Here is a 17,996-nt window from a genome sequence, read left to right as displayed (position 1 = left end):
TATCGAGTCAAACAAAAAGTTATTAGTCAAATGCTGAATACAACAGGATGTGGAGGCTATATACAGGGTATTACGGTACAGAGTCAATGTGGAGGCTATATACAGGGTATTACGGTACAGAGTCAATGTGGAGGCTATATACAGGGTGTTACGGTAAAGAGGCAATGTGGAGGCTATATACAGGGTGTTACGGTATAGAGTCAATGTGGAGGCTATATACAGGGTATTACGGTACAGAGTCAATGTGGAGGCTATATACAGGGTATTACGGTACAGAGTCAATGTGGAGGCTATATACAGGGTATTACGGTACAGAGTCAATGTGGAGGCTATATACAGGGTATTACGGTACAGAGTCAATGTGGAGGCTATATACAGGGTATTACGGTACAGAGTCATTGTGGAGGCTATATACAGGGTATTACGGTACAGAGTCATTGTGGAGGCTATATACAGGGTATTACGGTACAGAGTCATTGTGGAGGCTATATACAGGGTATTACGGTACAGAGTCATTGTGGAGGCTATATACAGGGTATTACGGTACAGAGTCATTGTGGAGGCTATATACAGGGTATTACGGTACAGAGTCATTGTGGAGGCTATATACAGGGTATTAGGGTACAGAGTCAATGTGGAGGCTATATACAGGGTATTACGGTACAGAGTCAATGTGGAGGCTATATACAGGGTATTACGGTACATAGTCAATGTGGAGGCTATATACAGGGTATTACGGTACAGAGTCAATGTGGAGGCTATATACAGGGTATTACGGTACAGAGTCAATGTGGAGGCTATATACAGGGTATTACGGTACAGAGTCAATGTGGAGGCTATATACAGGGTATTACAGTACAGAGTCAATGTGGAGGCTATAAACAGGGGGTACCAATACAGAGTCAATGTGGAGGCTATATACAGGGTATTACGGTACAGAGTCAATGTGGAGGCTATATACAGGGTATTACGGTACAGAGTCAATGTGGAGGCTATATACAGGGTATTACGGTACAGAGTCAATGTGGAGGCTATATACAGGGTATTACGGTACAGAGTCAATGTGGAGGCTATATACAGGGTATTACGGTACAGAATCAATGTGGAGGCTATATACAGGGTATTACGGTACAGAGTCAATGTGGAGGCTATAAACAGGGGGTACCGGTACATAGTCAATGTGGAGGCTATATACAGGGTATTACGGTACAGAGTCAATGTGGAGGCTATATACAGGGGGTACCGGTACATAGTCAATGTGGAGGCTATATACAGGGTGTTACGGTACAGAGTCAATGTGGAGGCTATATACAGGGTATTACGGTACAGAGTCAATGTGGAGGCTATATACAGGGTATTACGGTACAGAGTCATTGTGGAGGCTATATACAGGGTATTACGGTACAGAGTCATTGTGGAGGCTATATACAGGGTATTACGGTACAGAGTCAATGTGGAGGCTATATACAGGGTATTACGGTACAGAGTCAATGTGGAGGCTATATACAGGGGGTACCGGTACAGAGTCAATGTGGAGGCTATATACAGGGGGTACCGGTACATAGTCAATGTGGAGGCTATATACAGGGTGTTACGGTACAGAGTCAATGTGGAGGCTATATACAGGGGGTACCGGTACAGAGTCAATGTGGAGGCTATATACAGGGGGTACCGGTACAGAGTCAATGTGGAGGCTATATACAGAGGGTACCGGTACATAGTCAATGTGGAGGCTATATACAGGGTGTTACGGTACAGAGTCAATGTGGAGGCTATATACAGGGGGTACCGGTACAGAGTCAATGTGGAGGCTATATACAGGGGGTACCGGTACATAGTCAATGTGGAGGCTATATACAGGGTATTACGGTACAGAGTCAATGTGGAGGCTATATACAGGGTATTACGGTACAGAGTCAATGTGGAGGCTATATACAGGGGGTACCGGTACAGAGTCAATGTGGAGGCTATATACAGGGGGTACCGGTACAGAGTCAATGTGGAGGCTATATACAGGGTATTACGGTACAGAGTCAATGTGGAGGCTATATACAGGGTGTTACGGCACAGAGTCAATGTGGAGGCTATATACAGTGGGTACCGCTTCACATGTCGCTTCCGCTTCATATTTTCTGGTCTTAGAAATTCAACCATTTGCAACCATAACTTACACTGTGGTTTGCGTAGTCTTGAATTGAGGCCATTCCAACGTGGGGACTCCGTCCCGACGTTCTCTGACTTAATGTACAATTTTTGTAGGAAGTGGGTTTTACACTCTGTGGAAAAAGGGCCGATTCCATGAGACCAGATGTGATGTCTGGCCTCACGGGGGGCCACTGACTAGTTAAACTTCATATGAAAATCCACACTCTCATTTAGAAGCCTAACATCACACTACATCTTTTCACAAATAGTTTCATATTTACTCAATAATTGTATCCCGACATCTAGATGTGAATCTGATCATTGGAAAGCGTACACAAACAGAGATGGAGTAATGTGGGTCTCCTGTGTTTCATGAGGTCACTAAATGAATGTGGGTCTCCTGTGTTTCATGAGGTCACTGAATGAATGTGGGTCTCCTGTGTTTCATGAGGTCACTAAATGAATGTGGGTCTCCTGTGTTTCATGAGGTCACTGAATGAAACAACTTTGACAGGGTTGCTCTTTAAAAAACACCCAAATTACCACATTCTCAAAAGACGTTGTGTAATTATTCAAACGTTTGATTGTCCAAGTGTGTGTCTGTGTTCCACAGTTTACATTCCAGTCTGGAACACCACAGAGAACAGAGGCAGCCTATTTTACTACCGTCATAAAACAGCCGACCTCCGACCTCCCCCCACCTCACCTCTACGAGAGAGAGAGCACGCTGTAGAGACGGACCGACTGTCACCTGATCCTTCAGATCTTCACAGGAGAGTCATGACAGAAGATAGGCCTATTTGGTAAAAGACCAAGTCCATATTATGGCAAAAACAGCACAAATAAGCAAAGAGAAAAGGACAGTCCATCATTACTTTAAGACATGAAGGTCAGCCAATCTGGAAAATTTCAAGAACTTTTAAAAAGTTCAAGTGCAAGACGCAAAAACCATCAAGCGCTATGATGAAACTGGCTCTCATGAGGACCGCCACAGGGAAAGGAAGACCCAGAGTTACCTCTGCAGCAGAGGATAAGCTCATTAGAGTTAACAGTCTCAGATTTCAGCCCAAAGAAAACACTTAACCAGCATGGCTACCACAGCATTCTGCAGTGATAGTCCCATTAAACCCAAACCAGATGGGATGGTGTAGCATTTGTTTTTCAACAGGACAATGACCCAACACACCTCCAGGTTGTGTAAGGGCTATTCTACCAAGAAGGAGAGTGATGGAGGGCTGCATTAGATGACCCAGCCTCCACAAATCACCTGACCTCAAACCAATTGAGATGGTTTGGGATGAGTTGGACCGCAGAGTGATGTAAAAGCAGCCAAAAAGTGCTCCGCATAAGTGGGAACTCCTTCAAGACTGTTGGAAAAGCATTCCAGGTGAAGCTGGTTGAGAGAATGCCAAGAGTGTGCTTAGCTGTCATCAAGGCAAAGGGTGGCTACTTTGAAGAATCTCAAATATTTGCATCTGTTTAAAACACTTTTTATGTGTTATTTCATAGTTTTAAAGTCTTCACTATTATTCTGCAATTTGGACAATATTAAAAAGTAAGATAAACCCTTAAATGAGTAGCTATGTCCAAACAGTTTGTCTGGTTCTGTCATTTATTAGACACTAAGACATCAGTGCTTCCGGGTGGAAATATGCAGTTATCCAGTTGCTAAAAATACCATAGCTTCCTTAAAAAAACGAGAGTTCAGTTCATGTAACAGGGTTGACTAAAATGAGGGACCGGTGTTTATTGTTTTAAATAAAATGAAACATTAAGTATAAAACATGAAGACACCATACAACAAATAGTGAATACTGTTACTGTGAACAAACACTGTGAAACGCTTACGTTACAACTGGTACTTTATATTTACAAAAATTAAAAACCATTCCAATGTGGTGTTGCAGGCCTGTTGAGTACATCTGAGCTGAAAGGATTCCAGAATCTTCTGTTAAAACTTCTAGCGCCTATGCAGACGTCGTAATCAAAATCTTAACTGGCCCATTTCAGACCTGTCCTATTGTGAGGCGCAGTGGGGAACTAGAGAGTGGTGGATAAACCAGGAGGATCTTCATCATCGGTTAAACCTCTAGTTTGGGAACATTTCGTCTTCCCAGTAGATTGAAACAGCGAAGGGCATAGAGGGTATATGTTGCCACTGCTCAACCAGCCTGTGCAGCTGCCAACACCTCAAATACGTAACACATTTACACCGACATCTCCCCAGGATACCAGAGCAAGACTGAAACGCTAAGAAACACCACAACATGGTCTCCCCTCTGCATTCAAGCAGACAACTGATTCTGACCGGGCCAAAGACACAACATGGTCTCCCCTCTGCATTCAAGCAGACAACTGATTCTGACCAGGCCAAAGACACAACATGGTCTCCCCTCTGCATTCAAGCAGACAACTGATTCTGACCAGGTCAAAGACACAACATGGTCTCCCTTCTGCATTCAAGCAGACAACTGATTCTGACCAGGCCAAAGACACAACATGGTCTCCCCTCCGCATTCAAGCAGACAACTGATTCTGACCAGGCCAAAGACACAACATGGTCTCCCTTCTGCATTCAAGCAGACAACTGATTCTGACCGGGCCAAAGACACAACATGGTCTCCATTCTGCATTCAAGCAGACAACTGATTCTGACCGGGCCAAAGACACAACATGGTCTCCCCTCTGCATTCAAGCAGACGACAACTGATTCTGACCAGGCCAAAGACACAACATGGTCTCCCTTCTGCATTCAAGCAGACAACTGATTCTGACCGGGCCAAAGACACAACATGGTCTCCCTTCTGCATTCAAGCAGACAACTGATTCTGACCAGGCCAAAGACACAACATGGTCTCCCCTCTGCATTCAAGCAGACGACAACTGATTCTGACCAGGCCAAATACACAACATGGTCTCCCCTCTGCATTCAAGCAGACAACTGATTCTGACCAGGCCAAAGACACAACATGGTCTCCCCTCTGCATTCAAGCAGACAACTGATTCTGACCAGGCCAAAGACACAACATGGTCTCCCCTCTGCATTCAAGCAGACAACTGATTCTGACCAGGCCAAAGACACAACATGGTCTCCATTCTGCATTCAAGCAGACGACAACTGATTCTGACCAGGCCAAATACACAACATGGTCTCCATTCTGCATTCAAGCAGACGACAACTGATTCTGACCAGGTCAAATACACAACATGGTCTCCCCTCTGCATTCAAGCAGACAACTGATTCTGACCAGGCCAAATACACAACATGGTCTCCATTCTGCATTCAAGCAGACGACAACTGATTCTGACCAGGCCAAATACACAACATGGTCTCCCCTCTGCATTCAAGCAGACAACTGATTCTGACCGGGCCAAAGACACAACATGGTCCCCCTCTGCATTCAAGCAGACGGCAACTGATTCTGACCGGGCCAAAGACACAACATGGTCCCCCTCTGCATTCAAGCAGACAACTGATTCTGACCAGGTCAAAGACACAACATGGTCTCCCTTCTGCATTCAAGCAGACAACTGATTCTGACCAGGTCAAAGACACATGGTCTCCCTTCTGCATTCAAGCAGACAACTGATTCTGACCAGGCCAAAGAAAAACATGGTCTCCCTTCTGCATTCAAGCGGACAACTGATTCTGACCAGGTCAAAGACACAACATGGTCTCCCTTCTGCATTCAAGCAGACGGCAACTGATTCTGACCAGGCCAAAGACACAACATGGTCTCCCTTCTGCATTCAAGCAGACAACTGATTCTGACCAGGTCAAAGACACATGATCTCCCCTCTGCATTCAAGCAGACAACTGATTCTGACCGGGCCAAAGACACAACATGGTCTCCCCTCTGCATTCAAGCAGACAACTGATTCTGACCAGGCCAAAGACACAACATGGTCTCCCCTCTGCATTCAAGCAGACAACTGATTCTGACCGGGCCAAAGACACAACATGGTCTCCCCTCTGCATTCAAGCAGACAACTGATTCTGACCAGGCCAAAGACGCAACATGGTCTCCCTTCTGCATTCAAGCAGACGACAACTGATTCTGACCAGGCCAAAGACACAACATGGTCTCCCTTCTGCATTCAAGCAGACAACTGATTCTGACCAGGCCAAAGACACAACATGGTCTCCCTCTGCATTCAAGCAGACAACTGATTCTGACCAGGCCAAAGACACAACATGGTCTCCCTTCTGCATTCAAGCAGACGACAACTGATTCTGACCAGGCCAAATACACAACATGGTCTCCATTCTGCATTCAAGCAGACGACAACTGATTCTGACCAGGCCAAATACACAACATGGTCTCCCCTCTGCATTCAAGCAGACAACTGATTCTGACCGGGCCAAAGACACAACATGGTCCCCCTCTGCATTCAAGCAGACGGCAACTGATTCTGACCAGGCCAAAGACACAACATGGTCTCCCTTCTGCATTCAAGCAGACAACTGATTCTGACCAGGCCAAAGACACAACATGGTCTCCCCTCTGCATTCAAGCAGACAACTGATTCTGACCAGGTCAAAGACACATGGTCTCCCCTCTGCATTCAAGCAGATGGCAACTGATTCTGACCAGGCCAAAGACACAACATGGTCTCCCCTCCGCATTCAAGCAGACAACTGATTCTGACCAGGCCAAAGACACAACATGGTCTCCCTTCTGCATTCAAGCAGACAACTGATTCTGACCAGGCCAAAGACACAACATGGTCTCCCTTCTGCATTCAAGCAGACAACTGATTCTGACCAGGCCAAAGACACAACATGGTCTCCCCTCTGCATTCAAGCAGACAACTGATTCTGACCGGGCCAAAGACACAACATGGTCTCCCTTCTGCATTCAAGCAGACAACTGATTCTGACCAGGCCAAAGACACAACATGGTCTCCCCTCTGCATTCAAGCAGACAACTGATTCTGACCAGGCCAAAGACACAACATGGTCTCCCCTCTGCATTCAAGCAGACAACTGATTCTGACCAGGTCAAAGACACATGGTCTCCCCTCTGCATTCAAGCAGATGGCAACTGATTCTGACCAGGCCAAAGACACAACATGGTCTCCCTTCTGCATTCAAGCAGACAACTGATTCTGACCAGGCCAAAGACACAACATGGTCTCCCCTCTGCATTCAAGCAGACAACTGATTCTGACCAGGCCAAAGACACAACATGGTCTCCCTTCTGCATTCAAGCAGACAACTGATTCTGACCAGGTCAAAGACACATGGTCTCCCCTCTGCATTCAAGCAGACAACTGATTCTGACCGGGCCAAAGACACAACATGGTCTCCCCTCTGCATTCAAGCAGATGGCAACTGATTCTGACCGGGCCAAAGACACAACATGGTCTCCCCTCTGCATTCAAGCAGACAACTGATTCTGACCGGGCCAAAGACACAACATGGTCTCCCCTCTGCATTCAAGCAGACAACTGATTCTGACCGGGCCAAAGACACAACAGGAGCGATAGGTAGGTTAAGTTTATATTTTTTTTACAGTCTTTGGTTTGGTGTGTCGATTCTCGGTGGTTGAGAATGAGGGGTTTTAGCGCCTCGTGAAAGAGCTCGAGACACGTTACGAAAGTCCATCTTGCACCGATTTCAGCAAACAGGGAGTACACCCGCTCTACAGTATATAAGCAAGCCAAAGCCGAAGTTTCATTAATTCTCAGATGCAGTGACAGCCCATCACATTAGCCGATCTGCATTTCTCAACAAGTTCAAATCACACGGGAATGCATCTAACTGGTATACACACACACAACTGGTAAATCCCTACCTCCCACATGGTTGCAAACGCAGCGTCAGAGGAGAAACTTGAGAGGCTCAACATGACAATCCTGTTACAACAGACAATGCAAAGAACATTGTGAATGGCATTTAATTGTCCTGCTGTACCGAAACCGTGACCCCAAAACCGCAATACGTATCGAACCGTAGGTTTGGTGAAGCGCTACACCCCAAATTGAATAATTAACAGTCATTAAAAAACATTTTTTTAAAAAGGACTTCTAGATTTCTATCTTACCAAGGCACAGCACATCTGGGGTTGCAAAATAGAATTTTTAAAAAATGTCCTTGTTTACCAGGAATCCTGGACATATTTCCATGAATCTTACAACTGGGATGTCTGGGAAAGTTACCGGAATTTTGCAACCCTAAGCCAGCCACGCCAGCCTGCCACACACATAACCAGTTAGCCTGGCAGCAGCCATTCCTATTAGCCAGAGAAGGAGAAGCAGTACGCTCTACCTCCTGTTTTAGACATGGCGGCTTCTTCAAAGAGATTATTTATCCTTTTCAGCAAAGATAAAAATCGGTTGCATGTCATTTCCTGACTTCTATATTGGTTATAAGCCATACATACCCACAGTTCCACAGCATAACAAATTACACAATCCAATTTGCACACAGACAGACTTTATTGATAGTTTAACTTTGCAATCATTGGCTTTTGTTTGATGTACATTTTAAAGTGAAAAATCGGAGTCTCAGCATCAGTCGGCCCTTCTCCAAGACTCCCAACAAACAAAACGTATTTCAGGTCACAGTACTGCTCAGAGACCATCAGACAGACTGAGCCATTCAATCTAGTCTTCCACTGGGGGAGAGATACAGCCCTGACTGCAACCCAAATCCTATTAGGGACAGATACTCAGAGACAGATCGACAGGGGAAGGATCTCGCTCTCTCCCACCCACCCACAAGACGATCAGCATCAGACATTAAGACTACTGAGTTCATCCACACAGTGCTGACAGCTCCTCAGATAGCATTGTGTTTAGCTGCCACAAGGATCATTCTGCCTATTCATTTCCCAATTCTCTCTCTTTCTTCATCCCTCACTCACCTGACAGTCAGATTTCTATCCACTACATCGTGTTTTGTGTTGAGAAGAGGTGGCCATGTTGGACCCATCCCTCCCCAATAGGGTTAGGGATGATGATGATGATTGACAGCCATCGCCGATGGCGACGACGTCGTGATGTACAGACGACGGCGTAGCCCACTTGACTGGCACCGCACGTTAAACATTTTTTGTCAAACAGCAGGACAGCACACAGCAGGACAGCACACAGCAGGACAACACACAGCAGGACAGCACACAGCAGGACAGCACACAGCAGGACAGCACACAGCAGGACAGTAGGACAGCAGGACAGTAGGACAGTAGGACAGCAGGACAACACACAGCAGGACAGCACACAGCAGGACAGCACACAGCAGGACAACACACAGCAGGACAGCACACAGCAGGACAGCACACAGCAGGACAGCAGGACAGCAGGACAGCACACAGCACACAGCAGGACAACACACAGTAGGACAACACACAGCACACAGCAGGACAGTAGGACAGCAGGACAGTAGGACAGCAGGACAGTAGGACAGCAGGACAGCACACAGCAGGACAGCACACAGCAGGACAGCACACAGCAGGACAGCACACAGCAGGACAGCACACAGCAGGACAGCACACAGCACACAGCAGGACAGCACACAGCAGGACAACACACAGCAGGACAGCACACAGCAGCACACAGCAGGACAGCACACAGCAGGACAGCACACAGCAGGACAGCACACAGCAGGACAGCACACAGCAGGACACAGCAGGACAGCACACAGCAGGACAACACACAGCAGGACAGCACACAGCAGGACAGCACACAGCAGGACAGCACACAGCAGGACAGCACACAGCAGGACAGCACACAGCAGGACAGCACACAGCAGGACAGCACACAGCAGGACAGCACGACAGCAGGACAACACACAGCACACAGCAGGACAGCACACAGCAGGACAACACACAGCAGGACAGCACACAGCAGGACAGCACACAGCAGGACAACACACAGCAGGACAACACACAGCAGGACAGCACACAGCAGGACAACACAGCAGGACAACACACAGCACACAGCAGGACAGCACACAGCAGAACAGGACAGCACACAGCAGGACAGCAGAACAGCACACAGCAGGACAGCACACAGCAGGACAGCACACAGCAGGACAGCACACAGCAGGACAGCACACAGCAGGACAGCAGGACAGCACACAGCAGGACAGCACACAGCAGGACAGCACACAGCAGGACAGCACACAACAGGACAGCACACAGCAGGACAACAGGACAGCACACAGCAGGACAGCACACAGCAGGACAGCACACAGCAGGACAGCACACAGCAGGACAGCAGAACAGCAGGACAGCACACAGCAGGACAGCACACAGCAGAACAGTGGATTTGTAATTTGCCTATTCCTATAGCCTATTTCCATAAATACACAAATCAAAGTTTATTAGTCACGTGCACCGAATACAACAGGTGTAGGTAGACCTTACAGTGAAATGCTGAATACAACAGGTGTAGGTAGAACTCACAGTGAAATGCTGAATACAACAGGTGTAGGTAGAACTCACAGTGAAATGCTGAATACAACAGGTGTAGTAGACCTCACAGTGAAATGCTGAATACAACAGGTGTAGTAGACCTCACAGTGAAATGCTGAATACAACAGGTGTAGTAGACCTCACAGTGAAATGCTGAATACAACAGGTGTAGTAGACCTCACAGTGAAATGCTGAATACAACAGGTGTAGTAGACCTCACAGTGAAATGCTGAATACAACAGGTGTAGTAGACCTCACAGTGAAATGCTGAATACAACAGGTGTAGTAGACCTCACAGTGAAATGCTGAATACAACAGGTGTAGTAGACCTCACAGTGAAATGCTGAATACAACAGGTGTAGGTAGACCTTACAGTGAAATGCTGAATACAACAGGTGTAGGTAGACCTTACAGTGAAATGCTGAATACAACAGATGTAGGTAGACCTTACAGTGAAATGCTGAATACAACAGGTGTAGGTAGACCTTACAGTGAAATGCTGAATACAACAGGTGTAGGTAGACCTTACAGTGAAATGCTGAATACAACAGGTGTAGGTAGACCTTACAGTGAAATACTGAATAGAACAGGTGTAGGTAGACCTTACAGGGAAATGCTGGTTACAACAGGTGTAGTAGACCTTACAGTGAAATACTGAATAGAACAGGTGTAGGTAGACCTTACAGTGAAATACTGAATACAACAGGTGTAGGTAGACCTCACAGTGAAATGCTGAATACAACAGGTGTAGGTAGACCTTACAGTGAAATACTGAATAGAACAGGTGTAGGTAGACCTTACAGTGAAATACTGAATACAACAGGTGTAGGTAGACCTCACAGTGAAATGCTGAATACAACAGGTGTAGTAGACCTTACAGTGAAATGCTGAATACAACAGGTGTAGGTAGACCTTACAGTGAAATGCTGAATACAACAGGTGTAGGTAGACCTCACAGTGAAATGCTGAATACAACAGGTGTAGGTAGACCTTACAGTGAAATGCTGAATACAACAGGTGTAGGTAGACCTTACAGTGAAATGCTGAATACAACAGGTGTAGGTAGACCTTACAGTGAAATACTTACTTACAGGCTCTAACTGACAGTGCAAAAAAGGCAGGTAAAGAAATAAAACAACAGTAAAAAGAGAATGAAAAACAGTAGAGAGGCTCTATACAGTAGAGAGGCTCTAGACAGTAGAGTCTACGTACAGACACTGCTTAGTCAGGCTGATTGAGGTAGTATGTACACGTAGATACGACCAAAAGTATGTAGACACCACATCAAATTAGTGGATTTGGCCATTTCAGCCACAACCGTTGCTGACAGGTGTATAAAATTGACAACGTCCATGCAATCTCCATAGACAAACATCAGCCATAGAATGGCCTTACTGAAGAGCTCAGTGACTTTCAACGTGGCACCATCATAAGATGCCACCTTTCCAACAAGTCAGTGTGTCAAATTTCTGCATGGAAGAACTAGACTGGCATACACAAGAGCCCTGACTTTAACCCCATTGAACACCTTTGGGGTTGAATTGGAACGCCGACTGCGAGCCAGGCCTAATCGCCCAACATCAGTACCCGAACTCACGAATGCTCTTGTGGATGAATGGAAGCAAGTCCCCACAGTAATGTTCCAACATCTAGTGGAAAGCCTCCCCAGAAGAGTGAAGGCTGTTATAGCAGCAAAGGGGGGGGGGGGCAATTCCATATTAATGCCCATGATTTTGGAATGAGATGTTGGACGAGCAGGTGTCCACATACTTTTGGCCATGTTATACAGTCTACAGAATGCAAGAGAGGGATGTCGGCCAAGAAGAGTGGAGAATTCCACCAGAGCTAAAACGTCCAGTCAGAAATCAACCTCCCCGTTTTAAAAACAGTAGTATATATTCCCTTCTCTCTCTCCATTCGATAGGCTATGAATATGACAGAAGGTTACGCTTCAATCGTTTTATGGATCTCCTGATGCAATATCCTGTTTCGCAGAGTCGTGGCTGAACAAGGACACGGTAAACGTAGCCGTTTTTCCCCTCTTTACCTCGGGGAAAGCTCAGAGGAAGGGGTACGTGTCTCTGTTAAAACAACAGCTGGTGCGCAATCTCTAATATTAAGGAAGTCTGGAGGTTCTGCTCGCCTGAGATAATGGATAAACTGTAGACCACTAAACTGACCAAGACAGTTTTCATCTAGAAGTTTTTGTAGTTGTGTATTTACGATATCATGTTCCACCATGTAGTCCTATAACTTACTACGCTAAGAGTGTCTGATGAGGAACGGACTGTCACTGTTCCACCATGTAGTCCTATAACTTAATACGCCTAAGACAGTCTGTTCCTCATCAGTCACTGTTCGCCATGATATAGTCCTATAACTTACTACGCTAAGACAGTCCGTTCCTCATCAGTCACTGTTCGCCATGATATAGTCCTATAACTTACTACGCTAAGACAGTCAGTTCCTCATCGCAGTCACTGGTCCATCACACACACACACACACACACACACACACACACACACACACACACACACACACACACACACACACACACACACACACACACACACACACACACACACACACACACACACACACACGTTCTGCTCCTCCAACAGAAAAGAACAGAATAAAAGACGAGCCTCTCTCTGCCCTTCCAACAACGTATTTCTTCATGATTCCTCCAGTTGCATTTGATTTGGTGCCAACTGTCGCTGTGGCGAAGAAAAGCAGCCGCAGCATTCTGGGATGTGGTCAATAGGAGGCAATAGCATTGTATATCACCATGTTTTATGGCTACTCGATAGGACAAAAGGTTGACATGGGCCCCCCCCCCAACTCTCTCTTTGCCACGCCCCTGTCTCGTGTTTTGTGTTGTGAAGTGGTGCTCATTGTTAGCTCCATAGACACACACACCTCTCCTCTCTGTTCCCTGTGACAATGCTGGTGTACTGTGGAGCTAAAGGAAGCATTGTTTAATTTAGTTGAGCTGGCATCTAATCAAAGACCTTCACTGTGTGTGTGTGTGTGTGTGTGTGTGTGTGTGTGTGTGTTTCTGTTTTGTCTAACCCAACCTCGTTAACCTGAAAAGCTGTGAAAATGTAAATGAGGGGATGTCCTGATATGTTTCTGAGTGGAGACGTGCGTGTTGATTCGCTCTGGGTGGAGGGGGGCGGGGCTGGACGCTGACTCATCACTGGGTGAACTGGGATTTTTAAAGTACTCAACACGCTGTTCCAGACGCTCCATCAAATTAAATATTGTGTGTTTGTTAAATTAGGTTTGGCTGGACAAAAGAGATGGACACACACACACACACCCAGTGAAGAGGATCTTTGATTTGATGCCAGCTCAACCAAACAAGTGAGGAGAGACGAGAAGAGTGGAGAGACGAAGAGAGTGGAGAGACGAAGAGAGTGGAGAGACGAAGAGAGTGGAGAGACGAAGAGAGTGGAGAGACGAAGAGAGTGGAGAGACGAAGAGAGTGGAGAGACGAAGAGAGTGGAGAGACGAAGAGAGTGGAGAGACGAAGAGAGTGGAGAGACGAAGAGAGTGGAGAGACGAAGAGAGTGGAGAGACGAAGAGAGTGGAGAGACGAAGAGAGTGGAGAGACGAAGAGAGTGGAGAGATGCCTGCGACTGTGTGTGTGGACTGATTGTAGTAGTAGTAGTAGTAGTAAGATGGTCATGACCTGTCGGAGTGTAGTAGTAGTAGTAGTAGTAGTAGTAGTAGTAGTAGTAAGATGGTCATGACCTGAGGGAGTGTAGTAGTAGTAGTAAGATGGTCATGACCTGAGGGAGTGTAGTAGTAGTAAGATGGTCATGACCTGAGGGAGTGTAGTAGTAGTAGTAGTAGTAGTAGTAGTAAGATGGTCATGGCCTGAGGGAGTGTAGTAGTAGTAGTAAGATGGTCATGACCTGAGGGAGTGTAGTAGTAGTAGTAAGATGGTCATGACCTGAGGGAGTGTAGTAGTAGTAGTAAGATGGTCATGACCTGAGGGAGTGTAGTAGTAGTAGTAGTAGTAGTAGTAGTAGTAGTAGTAGTAGTGAGATGGCCATGCCCTGAGTGAGTGTAGTAGTAGTAGTAGTAGTAGTAGTAGTAGTAGTAGTAGTAGTGAGATGGTCATGCCCTGAGTGAGTGTAGTAGTAGTAGTAGTAGTAGTAGTAAGATGGTCATGACCTGAGGGAGTGTAGTAGTAGTAGTAGTAGTAGTAGTAGTAGTAGTAGTAGTGAGATGGTCATGCCCTGAGGGAGTGTAGTAGTAATAGTAGTGAGATGGTCATGCCCTGAGGGAGTGTAGTAGTAGTAGTGAGGGACTGATTGTGTCTGTGGGAATGGCTGTGAGTTGTCATAGTTTATTGATTACGGTACCTTGCGGTCACGGAATCCCGATCGTGGTTTCTTCTTCTTTTCATCCGCTCCTCCCTCCTCTCCGTCGCTGGCCTCCACCGAACTCTCGGCCTCTGACTCTGCCTCTTTCACAAACCCCGCCTCCTTTACCTCGGGATGTTCGTCGTGCTCGACGGAAGGCCCGGCGTCTGCGTACGCTCTGGGTTTACACAGGAAGTAAACACAGGAAGTAAATACAGGAAGCAGATTAAAAAAGGAACTCCACTATGTGCAAAGCGTTTGTGATTTGAGCCCACAGACCAGCTGCAAACAGAGTTCAGATAGAGACCTGAGGGAGTGTTGTTGTAGTAGTAGTAGTAGTAGTAGTGGTAGTGAGATGGTAATGCCCTGAGGGAGTGTAGTAGTAGTAGTAGTAGTAGTAGTAGCAGTGAGATGGTCATGCCCTGAGGGAGTGTAGTAGTAGTAGTAGTAGTAGTAGTAGTAGTAGCAGTGAGATGGTCATGCCCTGAGGGAGTGTAGTAGTAGTAGTAGTAGTAGTAGTAGTAGTAGTGAGATGGTAATGCCCTGAGGGAGTGTAGTAGTAGTAGTAGTAGTAGTAGTAGTAGTGAGATGGTAATGCCCTGAGGGAGTGTTGTAGTAGTAGTAGTAGTAGTAGTAGTAGTAGCAGTGAGATGGTCATGCCCTGAGGGAGTGTAGTAGTAGTAGTAGTAGTAGTAGTAGTAGTAGTCTCTGTTCTCCTACTAATCTCACTGTAACCTCCTCCAGGTCTCTGTTCTCCTACTAATCTCACTGTAACCTCCTCCAGGTCTCTGTTCTCCTACTAATCTCACTGTGACCCCCTCCAGGTCTCTGTTCTCCTACTAATCTCACTGTAACCTCCTCCAGGTCTCTGTTCTCCTACTAATCTCACTGTGACCCCCCTCCAGGTCTCCGTTCTCCTACTAATCTCACTGTAACCCCCTCCAGGTCTCTGTTCTCCTACTAATCTCACTGTGACCCCCTCCAGGTCTCTGTTCTCCTACTAATCTCACTGTGACCCCCTCCAGGTCTCTGTTCTCCTACTAATCTCACTGTGACCCCCTCCAGGTCTCTGTTCTCCTACTAATCTCACTGTAACCCCCTCCAGGTCTCTGTTCTCCTACTAATCTCACTGTAACCCCCTCCAGGTCTCTGTTCTCCTACTAATCTCACTGTAACCCCCTCCAGGTCTCTGTTCTCCTACTAATCTCACTGTGACCCCCTCCAGGTCTCTGTTCTCCTACTAATCTCACTGTAACCTCCTCCAGGTCTCTGTTCTCCTACTAATCTCACTGTAACCTCCTCCAGGTCTCTGTTCTCCTACTAATCTCACTGTGACCTCCTCCAGGTCTCTGTTCTCCTACTAATCTCACTGTGACCCCCCTCCAGGTCTCCGTTCTCCTACTAATCTCACTGTAACCCCCTCCAGGTCTCTGTTCTCCTACTAATCTCACTGTGACCCCCCTCCAGGTCTCTGTTCTCCTACTAATCTCACTGTGACCCCCTCCAGGTCTCTGTTCTCCTACTAATCTCACTGTAACCCCCTCCAGGTCTCTGTTCTCCTACTAATCTCACTGTAACCCCCCCTCCAGGTCTCTGTTCTCCTACTAATCTCACTGTAACCCCCTCCAGGTCTCTGTTCTCCTACTAATCTCACTGTAACCCCTCCAGGTCTCTGTTCTCCTACTAATCTCACTGTGACCCCCCTCCAGGTCTCTGTTCTCCTACTAATCTCACTGTAACCTCCTCCAGGTCTCTGTTCTCCTACTAATCTCACTGTAACCTCCTCCAGGTCTCTGTTCTCCTACTAATCTCACTGTGACCCCCTCCAGGTCTCTGTTCTCCTACTAATCTCACTGTGACCCCCCTCCAGGTCTCTGTTCTCCTACTAATCTCACTGTAACCCCCTCCAGGTCTCTGTTCTCCTACTAATCTCACTGTAACCCCCTCCAGGTCTCTGTTCTCCTACTAATCTCACTGTAACCCCCTCCAGGTCTCTGTTCTCCTACTAATCTCACTGTGACCCCCCCCTCCAAGTCTCTAATCACTACTTTGTTCCCTTTTCTGTCTCCCTCTCCTCCAACCTGAGCCAATCAGACCATATCCCATACGTTCATGCACCGTTGCAATCTTCAATCTCTCCCTTCTGATAAATCCTCCTGTCTCCCGAGTCTGTCTCTTCGACCCAACTATCCTCCCTTTCCGCATCCTATGACTCGTACTGTCCCCCTTTTCCCTCCTGGCCGTGCCGGCCCTCCCCTCCTGCTCTGTGGCTGCGTGACTCATTGCCAGGTTACAAAACAGGGCTGCGGGCAACCGAGTGAAAACGGAGGAAAAACTCAGGAGGACCTTTCATCCTTTACCTTCTCTTCCTCTGTATCCGCTGCTAAAGACAATTTCTAACACTACATTTCTAAGCTTCTGCCTCGAACCCGAGGAAACTCTTTTCCTCCTTCTCCCTCTGCGGACGACTTTGTCAATCACGTTCAAAGAAAGAAAAAAAGGTTGACGACATCTGCTCCTCATTCACTCAGCCTATTGAGTCCACTGGTCTCAATCACACAGAACTACGCTACGCCTCGACCTCTTTCTCACCAGATGACTTCCTGAGACTAGTGAGGTCTGAACGCCCCCCCATCCCCTCCTCTAGGGATCTTCTCCCACTCCTCATAAACCCCTCCCTGACCACCGGCTGCATCCCCTCTAGACTTCAAAATGGCCTGAGTTAATCCCCTCAAGAAACCAACAACTCATCTGACGTCGAACTATAGACCTGCATCCCTTTCTTTTCCTTCCAAAACACTCGGGTGTGCGGTCTCAGAACAACTTTCTCATTATCCAACTCAGAACAATCTGGACCCGGAACCAAGATGGGTCACTCAACCGAGACTGCTCTTCTGTGTCAGAGGTTCTCTGAACTGTCAAAGCTGACTCTCTCTTCTCATCCTCCAACAGCTATCCGCTGCCTTCGTCACAACCAGATCAGATCCTCCTCTCCACCCTCTCAGGCTCTATCAGATCCTCCTCTCCACCCTCTCAGGCTCTATCAGATCCTCCTCT

The 17,996-nt window shown here is 46.9% G+C and overlaps 1 protein-coding gene across 1 annotated transcript in view; it reads right to left on the bottom strand.

Moving 5' to 3' along the window:
- The window catches only part of micu1 (mitochondrial calcium uptake 1), a 142,044-nt gene that overhangs the window by 109,346 nt on the left and 14,702 nt on the right, over window positions 1–17,996 (bottom strand). Inside the window, exon 3 of the mRNA XM_052494827.1 lies at window positions 14,940–15,117. Within this exon, the coding sequence (XP_052350787.1) occupies window positions 14,940–15,117 (178 nt within the window). The remainder of the gene's footprint in view (window positions 1–14,939; window positions 15,118–17,996) is intronic.

This window comes from Oncorhynchus keta, chromosome 3 (assembly GCF_023373465.1).
Source record: "Oncorhynchus keta strain PuntledgeMale-10-30-2019 chromosome 3, Oket_V2, whole genome shotgun sequence".
In the NCBI taxonomy this organism is placed as follows: domain Eukaryota; kingdom Metazoa; phylum Chordata; class Actinopteri; order Salmoniformes; family Salmonidae; genus Oncorhynchus; species Oncorhynchus keta.
This window is presented reverse-complemented; position numbering and strand designations above follow the sequence as displayed.